Genomic DNA, 15,932 nt, shown 5'->3' with positions numbered 1-15,932 from the left:
AACAAACTGCCATTTTCGACATCATTTGAAGCCTTGGAGCATTTGGTAAAAACATTCAATATTTGGCACAAAGACTATTTGAATTGAAGTGAAATGTGGTTATAAAGTGGTTCTTAGTGGGGATACGAGCTCAATGGAGAAAGATGCAATAAAGCTGCAAGGGGAAAAAGCATGAAGAAAGGCATATGTAGTCAATCAAGTGTGCTTCCCTAGTGTAAGATGGAGGATGCGTTGTGCATTGTGCTTGCATTCTCCATCTTGTAAATTTGCGTGCACACAATATTGTAAGATGGAGGATGCATTTTGCATCGTGCGTGCAATCTCCATCTTCTAAATGGGCGTGCACACATCCCCCACGTGCGCATGCACACACACACACACACACACACACACACACACACACACACACACACATGATACAATTCAGTTTGAAACATTGCAAGGCAATTCTCCTTTCTCTTGTGTGTGAAGAGAACTGTCACAATTTGGTAAAGGGCGTCAGAACCTTTTAAGCACGAATTGAAGGTAAAAAGAGGCTTGTCCCTAAGGTGTTAAGGCTAGAGTTTACATGATGTTTAGACTAATTGCAAGTATTAGTTTTGTAAGCACATTATTAGTATCGTATTTCTATATAGAGGGCTTCTAAGCTAGACTTTAACAAAAGCGGTAACCTTTGAAGTGGAAGAGAGGCTCCCCTTGCTAAGTTTAGCAATATTGGAGGAAAATTAATCAAAGCTATTGTTTCGACGTTTGGACCCTGACACACGAGTATAACTAAGAATAAGCTATAAATGTCCCTTTCTCTCAACAAGTTTTGAGTTCAAAGCTCGTTGGATAAATCTTTGAGGCCTTTTGGGATTGCTCCGATGATGTTATACAATCTTCTCTTAAGCTTCTTTTGTCCATCTCCCATCAGGTCTCTCCAATCTCGAAAAATTAAAAAGCCTTTCAAAACATCTTAAGTGCACAAGTGAAGGGTGATTTTAGGAATTGGAAAGACTCATGGAAGTGGAAAGTCAAGAGACTTGTGTCCATATGAATAGAGATGGTCGAGCGCAATACATTTTTTTTTCTTTGCTTATTTTCTCTTTAAGGTTTTCTTCTTTTTAGGAAGTCCTTGCACTAAGTAGTGAATATATATGTTTTGAAGCCATTTATAATTTCAAGTTCTTGAGCTCAAAATAAGTCAGGTAGATCCATTTAGTTACTTGTGATGTTACCAAATTTATTTGAATCTCCCTCTCTTGCACTTACGTAATATAACGTTCATTGACAACATTCTAATCCCTCCATCTAGGAGAGTTTTCGACAACGTAAAATCCTCTCTCACTATCACACACACAGATCGAAGATACAACAATTTCTCTTAAATGCTCTCATACAACACACTCACACACACTCTGTCTCTCTCTCACACACACACACACACACACACACATACACCCCATTAATAGTGCTGTATGAGAGGAATGGCCTGGAGTGCCCAACCCGACCCCTAAAACAAAACAAAAAATTAATAGTGCTCTATCTCTCTCAAACGGTGGAATCATTCTCTCTCGATTCCTTTACTATATAGTGCTGCACTACCGATCGCTACGTCTGCGTACCCATGACCATCTCAAATTCGTAGCCTCTCCAGTTTCATATTCAACGCGCCAAACAAATATATTCAGATCGGCGGCATCGGCCCCTTCTTCACCAGTTTCATCCGCGAGAGAGAGAGAGAGAGAGAGAGAGAGAGAGAGAGAGAATTATGAAGCGCCAATGTGGTGCGTAGGCTACAGGTTGAGTTCCTCTCTACCTGAGCTTCCTGCGCCTTTCCATGGATCTCCTGCAAAGCTTCTCATCCCAGCAACCTGAGTCTTGGGACTTCTACCTTGTGATCTTAGCTGCTGTGTCCTTTCCTCTTCTTCGCTTCCTTCTCGATACCTGTTTGTTTAAGGTAAGAAGCTTTCCAGCCTATGAGCTGTTTGCATGATGTAAAGCTTCCTGCTCTGTGCTTATTTCTCCCTTCAGTTGTCTTCCTCAATCTGTCACTCCTAGTTTTGTCTCTCAGTTCGGGTTTGGTCGAGTGGGTGCACAGCATGCACCAAAGTACAGGATATAGTGTATAATTGCTGACACAGAAGGAATGTGCCACTTGGGTTCACATTCAGGGGTCCTAGTACCTTTTTGGGATGCGATGTAGTCGCCTCTGTATTCTGAAGTGAATATATAATGCTCGCAAACAGGATCAAAACTCAGTTGGAAAGTTTTATTTGGTTGTTTTTGAAGTGAGGACAGCTTGCATTTTGGCCCCATGATGGTGGAGATACAAGGGGATTATCAATTTACAGTTCTTGTTTTGATGTTTTAAATGGAAATATGGAGAAAGAAAAATTAAAATCTGTGGACATTTGTTGTCACCAGGAGGTGTATTCTGACTTTTATGAATGCTATTTCATTTCTTTTTTCTTCTTTTCTCCTAAAGTTCTTGAAGCGATCAAGGGGACAAGATGTTGAGGGCTCATGACAAGCATGGCTGGTGTCAAACAGTCTAGGGTCATTCCGAGGTGTGTGCTCCAGTTCATAAAAGTCTCAACAACCTTTTAAGATTTGGTTGGTGCTAGTTTTTAAGGTTAAATCTGAAATGGATCGATGAGAGGAATGGTGTCCCAGAGTTATAGGAGTCACTCAAGTGGAAATGTGGACAGCTGGAAACACATTACAAACTTGCCTGACATGACAGCATCTCCTTACAAAGGGGAGCTTGGGGGTGCCTAATTTGTTCTTTGAGCTACATAATGCAGATTGTGTAGGTCGTGAGACATCATAGGATCTTCTCTCTCACAAAACAGGTCATGACAGTAATTGGAATTCTCTCCCTCTCCCTGACCTTTGTGTCATGCTGCTTTTACAGCTATAAATTTTGTACAAGCTTTGAAAACCCTTTGGTAATTTACATCCTTCTAAATGGGTTTTTGTAATGGACGTGGGAATGCCTTTGCACTTGATTTTCTTTGAAAATCAGCAGCATACGAGGCTGAACAATGGTTTGTTCACATTTCCATTTTGGTGCGCAAAACTTGATGAAAATCAAGAAGATGATACTACAGGATAGTTGACACCTCCGCATGTAAACTTGTTTCTGACGATTGCACATCAAAAGTGGTCAAATTTGGGGACACAATATTAGGGTTTGTTGGTATGAATATAACCTAGGCGGGGAGTTGTCATGGTGGTAGACTGGCCACTACATCTCTTGAAGGGAGTGATGTGGTGTTGTGAGATGAGACTCTTTTTGTTGATTCTTTGGGGCTTCTCAAAATACTTCTAATTTTGCAGCTCTTCTTTGTCGTAGTTTGCTATTGAGGGTGAATAATAAATGAAATAATGAAATCGTTGCCAATCACTGGGACCAATGTTTTTCTGTCTCTCTATGTAGGAGCATTGTATCGGCATGCTCCCTTGCTTCGGTGTGTGGGTGAGCGAAGCTTGGCAATTGTGTGTGTGTTTTGTTGGCACTGCTTGCTTGCAGGTACTGATATAGGCGTGGTGCCTATCAAATCTTGTACACATTTTTAGGCTATTTTTTAGGCTTAGTAATAAAAATAGCTTGTCTTTCTCTCTCTTTCATCTGCGCTGCCGTTCAAAGCAGTCAAGAGCTCTCTCTCTCTCTCTCTCTCTCTCTCTCTCTCTCTCTCTCTCTCTCTCAGCAGGTAGGTATTGCGGCCGTCTTCCCATTAGTGTCAGCCTTGTTTTTTGTGTCTTCAAGCCTTGCTTTTGAGTGTGCGTGGAGATGTGTGTAGGTGTGTGAAGCTTTGTTTTTTTTTGTGGCAAAAATTGGGCTTTACCCTTTGCATTACATAAAAACGACCATAGGTCCATATACAAGAGAGACGGAAAAACCTGCAAAAGATATACAATGGGATCTTGGAAAAAAATTCCAAACCAACCACAGGATACATCTAGGGATAAAGATATTCTAATCAGGGAATGAAAGTAGCTATCTGGCTTGTGATAAGCCGACACAAATCTTTCCAAAGCTCCGTCTACCTTAGGCGATGTTGTAAAATACACCACCACCAGTGCTATATATTTGACTTACATAAAGCATCGGCTGTAAACACCTCATGTAGTAGCTCACAAAAGCCAAGGGACTAAGAAAATTAAAGAAACCTCTAGGTTGCGCCTCCAAAATCATCCACATTTACCCTTAACATTTGATGTGGTACTTCGAAAAAGGATGCAAATCTATGGCACAACCATACTGGAAGAGAGGTGGGAGGGACTCAATCATCGTCCACCACGAAAGCCACAGGGGAACATACCAAGGTGCACATTTCTTTGACCAAACCAACTTCCCCAAGGCCCAACTAAGCTGACTCTGTTACAAATCTACAAACTGTCTAATATGCATAAAGGAGTTGGCGGCTGGCCTCAATCATTGTTTGTAGGTGTTTAAAGCTTGTCTTGTTCGATATGGTTTTTGGTTTGGTTTTGTATTTTTGCGTCTTTTTCCTTCTTTGGTTTGGTTTTTGTTTTACTTAGAGTAACAGGGAACAGGCGCTCCCGTTCTCGAAACGCGTTCCGAGACAAGACTCATACTCAGAACGCAGATCGAAACGCGACGGTGTTGTTCCGTCCCTAGGCCAAACCGGAACGGTAGGGAAAACGGGACCTAGAACGAGAACGGGGTGCAGAATGTAGTAACCGTTTAAAAAAAAATGGCTCTTTGGGCAATACTATTTGAAAGTTTTGTTTGGGTTGGGGGTGTATCCTTCCCATCCTGTCCTATATAAACCTCAAGGCTCACCCTCTCCCTCAAGCTCTTGGCCTCAAGGCTCACCCTCTCACTCAAGGCTCTCTCTCCCTCTACCTTGGGCCTCAAGGCTTTAAGCCTCAGACTCAAGCTTGAAGCTCCATCTCTCCCTCACGCTCTCTCTCTCCCTCTCTCCCTCTCTACCTCAAGGCTCAAGCTTGAAGCTCCCTCTCCCTCTCCCTCTCCCTCTCCCTCGGGCCTCAAGGCGCAAGCTTGTGCATCAAGTGAACGTGGGCCCTTGGGTGCTATGAAGAAGAAGGATGAAGCATCATGGAGGGATGAAATGCGTTCTCGAGTGTTGGAAAAGATTGGCACTGCATGTGCATGGAAGTGCAAACTATGCGGCTTCGAAAGGCAATCGGACACAACCAAAGTCTAGGCTCACCTTCTTAAGCTTGAGGAACCAACAAGTATCAATATGCAAGGAGGTGAACGAGAGGTATCTGAAGCCAAGGATGTCTCAAAACTGTTGATGTGTCAAGCCATTGAAGATCCAGAGGATTAGGGTTCATATCTTGGCCGAGGGGCTTAAACCCTAGTAGAAGCAGAAGAAGCAGAATGATTTACCAATCTATAGAATCTTGCCAAGGGGTCCAAAGAACAAATTGGGTTAGGATTAGGATTAAAAATCCTAACTCTCAACAACTTATGGAACCTCGGCCGATGGGCCCTAAAATAAAGCAGTCACAGACACACTGCAACTTGTGTAAAGGTTGATGATGTGGCTGCTTGTACGGATGCCCGTGCTTTGCGTTGACATGTTGACGTGGCAATTGCTCGGATTTTTGAGATTTCCGCTTGCAGCATTGGGCGCTAGCTTTTGGACTAGATGCTTTTAGACTTGATGCTTTTCATGTATTTGGATGGCCAAGGGACTTTAAATATGTACAAGGGCTCACTCTTTGGGATTCTTCTTGCGGGGAGAGGAAGAGCAGAGCCGCATGTGTTGTATCTCATTGAAGCAATATAAAGAAATACTGGAAGGTTCAATTCCGTTGTTTTGAAGCGTCTAAAGTATGTTCGATCTGTTCTTTTCCATTGGTACGTGGTGTCGTCTCATTACAGTGGTATCAAAGCTTTAGGCGTGTGCTTTTTTGAAAGCATACTGTTGGAAATAGGGTTGCAGGGAAACACACACAACTAAACTCACACAGCTTCGAGAAGATGAAGAAGCTCAAGGCACACAATAAAGAGTATATTGCTTAGTGCACAATGGAAAGATAAGTTAGCTCTAGAGTGATGGGTGTATATACAATGCACGAGAGAAAACAACCTCCTAGTGAGGGAGAAAATGCCCTGACGGTCCTAAGTGTGTTCACACACATCACTACCCCGTATGTATGGTAACAGATCCCCCTTTGGAGTGATGCGGTGAAGGAGAGCTGACACCTAGTGAAAAGGGAAGTGCCATGCCTTAAGGACATGATCAATTGACAAAGGGGAGTAAGCCCAAAGCTTGTCTTTCGAGTTTATCATCGATCCTTGGAATGCAGAGTCTGTTCTGGTTCATTATTTCTTTATTTGGGCTCGACTAACTCTGTAAGGTGGTTGGTTTTGGTACTGTTCTACTGGGAATCAAATCAGTCGTTCCGATCGTGGCGCGGAAACAAGCATAGGCTTTTGCATTGGCTTGGTTATGTTTCTATAAAAAAGAAAATAATGTTTAGTTTCCAATTAGCGTTTTGCCATTTCCTAATCAACGTACATAGAGCCAATGCTAAGGTAGGCAAGAAGGTAATCTTGTGTAAGTAATCGTTTGAGCCGAGACCCTCATCTCAAGAATGTTCGTTATCAACTTGACTGCGTCGGTATTTAGTAAGTCTAATGGTGTACTAGTTGGTTTAAAGTTGTTAGGCAAGGAAAAGTCAATCCAACGAAAAAGGTGGGTGGAGTAAGGGGGAGCAAGACTGTCTAGTCATTGCTGACGGTGTGGGTAAAAGAGAGAGATTTTGTGCACGGAGTTAAGGCCATTGTTATGTTGGTTTTTTTAGCATAGGCAAAGCCTTAAATATATGATTCGCTATCTACAAAGGCTAACATCGTTGGGAGAGGCAAGATTCGAATCTACGTAGAAAACCTTCAACAGATTTACAGTCTGTCGCTTTTAACCACTAAGCCACTCTCCCCGTTTTTTGTCTTGTGTGTCACTTAATTGCCCACTTAAGCACTAGGCATTGTTAATGGCGGGTGGGATATCCGGTAAGCATGTCTTATTTCAATACCCTTACACATGCATGCCCTTTGATATGCTTTTAAATTACAAGGTTGACTTGGATTTGATACTTTTGCTTAAGCTTTTCTAATGGCTTTTTTGGTTTTTTTTGATTCATAGGCTTGTTTTTTTCCTTAAACTTAACTCCTCAAGAAAAGGAAACAAATTCGCCTACTACTTTATTTGAGTCAGCCATCACAGATGACGTTAAAGAACTTAGTCTTTATCTATTAATTCATTTACGTTACCTCCACTTTAAGTACCCAAGGCTACTTTATCTTCAGCCCCTGCTAATGGCTGGCTTGTTCAATACCCAAAGAAGTTAAGATAAAAAAAGAAGACAAAACTACTTGTAAGTGGGGGCTGATTATTGGACTTCATAAGTGTGCTACACTGTGTGTGTGAGTAGTGGGTGCAAGTGATCACAGCTTTAATGGAAAGCTTGCCTTCTCCCTTGCTCTATGTAGTGCGATGATTTGCTCTCGCGCATCTCTCCCCCCTTTGCACATATGGTAATGCCCCTCTTGTTGGGCTTCTCAGATGACCACGTACAATTTTAGGGGTTTTATGCGCGTTTGCCAAGGCAAGAGCCTTTTGTACAGGAACCGGACTAGCTAATCCCCTTCAAGTACGCACAGTTCCATCGCTAAGGAATGCGTAAAAGGAGAGTTTTCTTGTGTGAAAACTCATCCGATTTATAGGGGAACTGTCCCATTGTGTGCGAGAGCTCTTGACACACGCGTAAACATGTTTACTCCGCTCAAAATGATGCGAAACAAAAAATTACAGCTTGCTGTGTTTTTCTGCAGGTTTAGGGTTTCACACCTTAACTGCAAGGCTATGCCAGGGGAGCCTCGTGAAAACCTTGGGTGCTTATACAAGACAACTTACAGAGATTTCCCGCGAGGAATCTCGTCTAAATCAAAGGGCGAGTGACCCTACAAGTGCGAGAGCTTGAGAGCTATCCATAAGAGTGATTGGCACGCGAATCGGAGGGCAAAACAGAGAATTACAGCTTGCTGTAAATTTTTGCAGGTTAGGATTTTCACAAGTTTTGATGCCTATAGGTCCCAAGAGCTTCGGGGAAGCTAGGGAATCACTGAATAGGTGTTTTGGCGCAGATTGGAAGCCAAAAACAGAGATTTCAGCGTACTGTAATTTCTTGCTATGCTTTGTAAAGTGCTCCAAAGTGTGTGAAAAGTCACTGTTTACTTGGGATTTTGTTCGTGGAGACTTCTATTGTGGTTATGCTACCGAAATCGGTTTAAGAGTAGGGGAATTTGAGCTCGATAAAAGTGGGAAAGCTTGTAGAAGTTTACATGTTTTTCTCAAGTATAATAAGAATAAAGAGATACCGAAAGGAGCGCCAGTCTTTGGGGCCTACAGGGTGTTGTTGTTTGCTTGGTAGCACTGTAGCTACTGGACCGTGGTTTGCTTGAAGTGTTAATTCCGGTCACAGGTTTCTTTGTGAAGCTCCTAGTTAAAAGAGTAAAGATCGGGTGAAAGCTAAAGTCTACCGCCCTATGGGCCGGTTTCAATTACTCTTTTTTCGAGGCCAGTGGCCCAAAGAACAAATTGGGTTAGGATTAAGAATCCTAACCCCCAACTACTTATGGAACCATCAGCTGATGGGGCCTAAAATAAAGCAGCCGCGCGCACACACACACACACACACACACACACACATACACACACACACACACACACTCCAACTTGCGTAAAGGTTGATGATGTGGCAGGTTGTACGGACGTTCGCGTTTTGTGCTTGACAAGTTGACGTGCAGCTGCACGGATTTCCATGATTTCCACCGGAAGCTTTGGGTGCTAGTTTTTGGGATCAGATGCTTTTAGACTTTATGCTTTTCATGTAAACTTGGCCACGGGCCTTCTCGAAGGAGATGCAGAGCAAAGCCACACATGTTGTACCTCGTTGAAGCCATATAAAGAAATACCGAAAGGGACGCCACAGTTTGGGGCCAGTGCACTCAAGTGGTGGAACTACACCACTCTGTGTCTCATGTAAAGTGTCTCTCTTTTTGTCACGTGACACATCCAACCCTATGTGTCCGTGTAACAGGGTTCCGTCAGTCCGGTAAGTCTAGATTAGAAGTGATCTGGCACTTTTGTGAGTCTATTTGTAGACCGTGCATGCCCAGTCACTTAGCATAGATGCATATCCTCTGGTTGCACACAGCATGATCATCAGTATTCCCTTCAGAATCCATCAGATTCAGTTAGGGGAATTTTCCAGTGCATTTAGCCTATTTTCCCTATTTTTGGTATTTTTCACTTATTATTTTTAAGTGACTTCCCAACAAAAGTAGGTAGGGTAATTTTGCTAAGTTAATATATAAGCAAACCCAAGTTAGCACTTTCTGGCAGAAGAGGCAGCAGGAGCACATGCTCAACAGGCACCTTCTTAGCAAGAACCTCGTCAAGCTTGCTTGGTGAGGCCAACCCCCCTTCAGCCCTAGCGTTTTCTGGATCGCCACCCTCTAGCCATCCTTGGCGTTTTCCCCCAACAGCCCATCGCCATCAAGCACCTCTTTCCTGGCGTTTTTCCCAAGAACCGGCAACCCGACACCGGCCACAATCCCCTAGCGTTTTTCAGCCCAAAACGTTGCAGCCATCATCGGCGTTTTTGGATTTCAGGCCCATATCAGCCTAGCGTTTTTGGCTAGCAGCAAGAAGGCATCACGATTTCATTTTCAGCCTTTACCGCAGTAGAACAACAGCGTTTTCAGCCTATGGTACAGCAGTAGAAACAGCCCCAATTGATTGCAGAAGTTCCCCCACTTTCAACCCATAAAAACGCAGCCAAAACAGTCATTTTCAGCCACCGAAACAGCCCCGAAATTCAGCAGTTAGAAGATCACAGATTTCAGCCCTAAAGTCGTCGTCGTCATCACCGTCGTTGTCATTGGCATAGTCCTAAGTTGCATTAGTCCATTGCATCCACATTGTACCACTTTGTGCAATCATAAGTAGACCACTCTCGCCGACGAGAGTGGGGCCTTCGGAGGAGGGTTTTACGTCTCTGGTGTCATATCTCTCTTCTCTCTCTATCTCTCAGTCTCATATACTTGCACGCACATTGTCCATTCACTTTGTTCGTGATCATAGCATTTTCCATTAAGAACGGAAGGCTCTCCCTTCCATAAGAACAAAAGGAACCTTGAGCACAGTTCGGAGCACTCATCTTGAGCAAAGCGCAAACAATCATTCCGCTGCACCTAACATTGGTATCAGAGCTTTGGCAGTGTTCTGTATCACTCAAGGAAAGAACCACAAGAATCACAAGAATTTTTTTTGCTTGTTGCGGTCGCACGAACCCAAGTTCGCTTGGGCGTGTTCCTAATCGTGTTTTGTTGAAGAGTGACAGGAATCCCAAGAAAGAAGGGCTTGTCCAGCCTCCCCTTGTGTCTCTTTTCACTCATTGAGAGCGGACCGTGCACTTAGCGGCCGGCCAATTGACGTGAGGTGGGAAAAAGCAACCTTGGTGGGAGCGCAAGGCTGCCAAGGGGTGCGCCCGCAGAAAAGAGTAGAACTCGGGTGAAGAGAAGATCCTTCTCAAACGCGGTTTGCAAGTGAAATAAAACCTCAAGAACCTCAAGAACCAAGACCCCCAAGAACCCAAGTTCCTCGTGAACTTAAGAACCCAATACCACAAGAACCCACGACTATAGAATGGTCATCACTCCAAGCGGAATGGATACTTCGCTCGGAGGTGATGAGCATGAGAGAGACGAAGAAGAATTTTTCCCACCAGGAGGTTTTTCCGACCCTCCCCTTTTTCCATCTACTACGACAAGGATTGCACTAACTCCTATGGAGGCTTTCGACAAGAGGATGATGGACAAGAAGTTAGAAGACAAAGCAAGAGATGCCGAACGAGAAGCAGAAAGAAAAGCCTATGAAGAAGACATGGCAGCCATAGAGCGCCAGTACCAAGAAAGAATGGCAGCCATAGCGGGTGAGAGCGAGCAAGCACGCTTGGAAGCCAAAGCAAGACAAGCAGAATATGACCGCGAGACCACAGCAAGAATGCAAGCGATGTTGCGACTCTTTGCTCAAATGTAGGCACAGATTCAACAAGATCGGGAAAAGGAGACTCTCAGTCTCTTCTTCTCCAAAGCATGATACACAGGATTTGCATGATTGTGTGAAGCATGATGATGATTTTATTGATAATGGTTTGCATGACGATTTGAATGATATTGCTAAGCATGATGATTTGGATGCCAATGATTTGAAGAATGATTTGGATGACAATGACAAGCATGATGATTTGCATGATCAAGATGTGAATTCTCACGAGCCTAATGATTTGCATGATCAAGAGGTGATTTCTCACAAGCATGATGAGTTGCGTGAAGATGATGTGATTGTTCACAAGGATGATGTGTTAGTGGATGCTTTTACTAGCGAAGCTAACCTCGTTGCAGATTCGATCAATCACGAAGGATCGACCTTGGCTCTCGAGCGTAGGTCCAAAGAACCCTCACAGGAAGTATTATGTGTTCGCATGATTGATAGCACGCATTGTTCGAATGTTTCATTTGTGATCGTTTCCTGTATTTTAGTCAACATCCTTATGTGATCCCTTTTCCTAGGCATGACATATTGTATGTTGAGCACGTTTCTCTCATGGATGAGCACGAATGTATGCGGATTTTTCATGAAAAGTTGAAAAGTAGGTATGTCAGGAAGTCACATTCCATGTCTCTTCCTTGGCATGACACAGTTGTAGAAAGAGCACATGATAGTATGAGCACCAGGCATGGGCATTTCCATGGTGATTTGCCACAGTTGACTGCTTTCGATCAAACAGGAAAGATTCGATCTCATTGTTTGTATGTGTTTGATGAATGGGTTGTCACTCCGTCTCTATGTTCATCTACATTGTATACACAGTCTTTAGAGAAGACAAGATTTTTTTCCTTCACTTTACATGGAATGGGTATGTTCATGGTTTTGTGTTGGAGATTGTTTCATGAATTTTCAGCCATGGAGATTCTTGAAGACGGAAGAAGCAGGACTCTAGAAGAAGTTGAAGCAAGGAAGGAGCCACAAAAGACTTTGTGTTGCTTTCGGCGCGGCCCAAAGAAGCAAGCGTTGCAGACCTTTATGAAGTTCAAGTACCGCATGACCCACACATCAAAGTGGGCCGGCGAAGAGTCCCTTCCAGGATTCCGAAAGCTATTGGCGATCTCCCTCGACGCCATACAGTTCGGTATCAGTACCTCACTTTGAAAAGGAGGGGATGTCACGTGACACATCCAACCCTATGTGTCCGTGGACAAGCTACAACATAACAGGGTTCCGTCAGTCCAGTCAAGTCTAGATTAGAAGTGATCTTGCACTTTTGTGAGTCTATTCGTAGACCGTGCATGCCCAGTCACTTAGCATAGATGCATATCCTCTGGTTGCACACAGTATGATCATCAATATTTCCTTCAGAATCCATCAGATTCAGTCAGGGGAATTTTCCAGTGCATTTAGTCTATGTTCCCTATTTTTGGTATTTTTCACTTATTATTTTTAAGTGACTTCCCAACAAAAGTAGGTAGGGCAATTTTGCTAAGTTAATATATAAGCAAACCCAAGTTAGCACTTTCTGGCAGAAGAGGCAGCAGGAGCACATGCTAACAGGCACCTTCTAAGCAAGAACCTCGTCAAGCTTGCTTAGTGAGGCCAACCCCCCTTCAGCCCTAGCGTTCTCTGGATCGCCATCATCTAGCCATCCTTGGCGTTGTGAGCGGATTGAAAACACACACAGCGTCTCTATAACGACCCGACACACACTCTTGGGAAGATACACACACACACTATGGGGCACCACTTGGCTTAGACAACACACCTGGCCGAGACAGGGAACACACCTCGGGAGTGAGAGGAGAGAGACTATCCACTTGCCCACTCCACACAGACACACACACACACACACCCAAAAAACTCAGCTCAAAAGAGGAGAATTTCTGATGTTTAGATACAATTGAGCTTGGGCCAACACCAATGGGGAAAATAGCTCACACAATATGGGTAAAATAAGCCAGATACAATCACAAACTAGAGCAGAAACTTCGCTCATAGGAGAAACTTACACAGAAAAACAACAGGAAAAGAGTGAGGAATTTGGCAAAATGGACAGCGCCATCGCGTCCGGAACGGCCCAAAACCCCAATCTACAATGTCAAAGTGCTCAAATCCGACCTCAGATGAGCAGTTTACGGCCAAAACCGGCTCCAAAATGAGCAAAAACACACCTGCGGCTGTTCCTCCTTTCTTCTCCACGTTTTTTCTGGTCTTCTCTCTCTTCTTTCAGTTCCCACACTTAGCTTTTTTAGTTGGGCACCCTTGGCCTTTTAGATGACCTCAAACGGACCCCGAACAGGCCAAAAACTGACCTCGCAGTGCATAGTTGTCACCTTTTTGCATCATTCGCACACCTGGCACTCAGCTTTTTTCCAATAATGCATCTCGCCACCACGTGAAGTGGCCCCAAAAAGTGGTCCTAACGATGACCTTTCTGCATAACTCTCACAAGAAAACACCCACGTTGTGTCCGTCCTCATCCGCGTGCAAATATTGACCTCGTTCGCCCTCCTGACGCCACTAGATGCCATCTGACGCACCTGCTGACCTCACGTCGTCGGCCCGCGGATAGCTTCCTCGAGAAGTTTTACGCGCTATAAACTCCTCATTATTGTAGAAAAAACATACTGGTACTGGTGATAGTGAAAATCGATGCTCTATGTACACCCTGTCCTACCTGTACACATGTGGGCCCCACATAACCACCTGGCTAAAGAAAATGGGAAATCCTTTATTTGATGCACCATGCATATATATGTACATATGCGCAATCCCTTGCTCCAAAAAACTCCTGACATAATTTGCCCATCCCCTAGCCTGCTAGATCATTCATGATCAGCAGCAGCAAAGAGAGATATGAGACTCGCCGCATCACAGGTCTCCTCATCCCTCACCAACACTGCTTGATCCACAGACAACTCATCTTGCTCCACCATCATCAATCTAGCATGATACAATTTAAGACGCAACCCATTTACCCTTGACTTATGTAGAACACCATCCAGGTTAGCCAGCTGATATGTGCCATTTGGAAAACACTCCACTACCTTGAAAGGGCCTTCCCACTTAATTTGAAACTTCTTTTGGAAGGTGTTGTCCAGCTTACTATTGTAGCGCAAAACCAAGTCATGTTTCTTGATACCCTTACTTTTAACCTTTTCATTTATCTTTGCCAAAGCCTTATCCTGCATCTGCCCATAATGCTCCAATGCGCTCATCCTATCCAACTGGACCTCTTGTAACTGCAAGAGCCTCTCTTTGAATGCATCACTAGGCGACCCAAGCAACTTCTCTAACATCTTGACCGCAGGCAACTCTACCTCCACAAGCAATAGTGCTTCCTTTCCATACACCAAATGAAATGGAGTAAACCCTGTACCTGTCTTCACTGAAGTACGGTAAGCCCATAATGCACTAGGCAATTCCAAATCCCAATTCTTTCCTTGGTGCTCTGTCACTTTAGAAAGAATTTGTACCAACTCACCATTGAATCTTTCATTTAAGCCATTACACTGCGGGTAATAAGGAGTGGTATGCTGGTGCCTAATCTTCATCTTTGTGCATAAGAAGTCTAGCTGTTTAGCTCTAAATCCTGGCCCCTTATATGAAAGTAGCTCTAATGGCACCCCAAACTTGCAACATATTTCATCATACACAAATTTTGCCACATCCTTTGCAGTGATCTGTTTTACTGCTATAGCCTCTGCCCATCTAGAGAGATAGTCCACTGCCGTCAAGATATAGCTTTTGCCCCTGCTTGTGATAGGTAACGGGCCTATTGCATCAATCCCCCACTTTTCAAACACATCAAACGCCATAATGGTTTTTCGTAGCTCTGGCTTCAACACTCTTCCCAAATGCTTGACACCTATTGCAAGACCTACACCAATGGTGAACATCCTTGTGCAAACTAGGCCATACATACCCCTCTTGCAAAATCTTATGCAAGGTGATCTTTAGAGCAAAATGGCCACCACATGCGCCTTCATGATTCTCTTCCAACACTCTGTAAAGGTCCTCCCGCCAAGGTACACGTCTCAACACGAGATCAGCCCCTTTCATGTATAAGACATCACCAATCAATTTGTACCTGTATGCTCTACGCACAAAGCCATACTTCTTAGACTTCTGAATCTCCTTTTGAATGATTCCTGTTAGCAAAAACTCCTCTTCTTGAGCCAAACTTTCCCGGCCATGATAAAGAGGTAAATTGGTCCTCAACACGAATAGCTCCCCAATCATGCCTTTAGCTGCTTCATGTGCCTCTCCATTTAGAGCACGTTCAATGTGTTTGATGCTCCATGCTTCAAACTTTTTTAACAGGCCTTTGATTCTAAAGCACATTTCCTTCAATGAGGTGTTCTTGCTCTTCCACACACCCAGCACTTGCTTCACCACTAACAAGGCATCACCTTTTATGCTCAACCTTCGAACCCCATGCTTCAAACAAATGTGTAATCCGGCTTCCAATGTAGCATATTCAGCCTCATTGTTACTATGCGCATCCAATTTGAACCCTCTCTTGCATACTAGCTTCCCCTCTGGATCATAAAGTGCTATACCCCCTGAAGCTGCATCGTGGCTCTTTCTGTATGAACCATCAAAGAACAACACATGTGCATTGCTGATCTGTGGCACTTCTTCAACTACCTTTCTCACCACCTCTTCCTTAACAATAAGGGGATTCTCCTTGTAGGTCAACAAATCAGCTAGGGTAGCCCTTGTACTATCTTCCACTAGAAAAGAGAACTCAAACCCTTGCAGCTCAATTACCCATTTCTTCACCACATTTGACATGTTAGTACCATTAATTAACTGTGGCAA

The 15,932-nt window shown here is 43.8% G+C and overlaps 1 protein-coding gene across 2 annotated transcripts in view; it reads left to right on the top strand.

Moving 5' to 3' along the window:
• Positions 1–1,524: 1,524 nt before the first annotated feature.
• LOH2 (LAG1 homolog 2) overlaps positions 1,525–15,932 on the top strand; it is a 57,138-nt gene continuing 42,730 nt past the window's right edge. Inside the window, exon 1 of one of the 2 annotated variants that reach the window (XM_086521619.1) lies at positions 1,525–1,942. In XM_086521619.1, coding sequence (XP_086377745.1) covers positions 1,823–1,942 — 120 coding nt within the window. In that variant the 5' untranslated portion in view covers positions 1,525–1,822. The remainder of the gene's footprint in view (positions 1,943–15,932) is intronic. The other variant, XM_086521623.1, reaches the window with a different exon arrangement.

This window comes from Adiantum capillus-veneris, chromosome 1 (genome assembly GCF_014529385.1).
Source record: "Adiantum capillus-veneris isolate H3 chromosome 1, ASM1452938v2, whole genome shotgun sequence".
Lineage (NCBI taxonomy): Eukaryota > Viridiplantae > Streptophyta > Polypodiopsida > Polypodiales > Pteridaceae > Adiantum > Adiantum capillus-veneris.
This window is presented reverse-complemented; position numbering and strand designations above follow the sequence as displayed.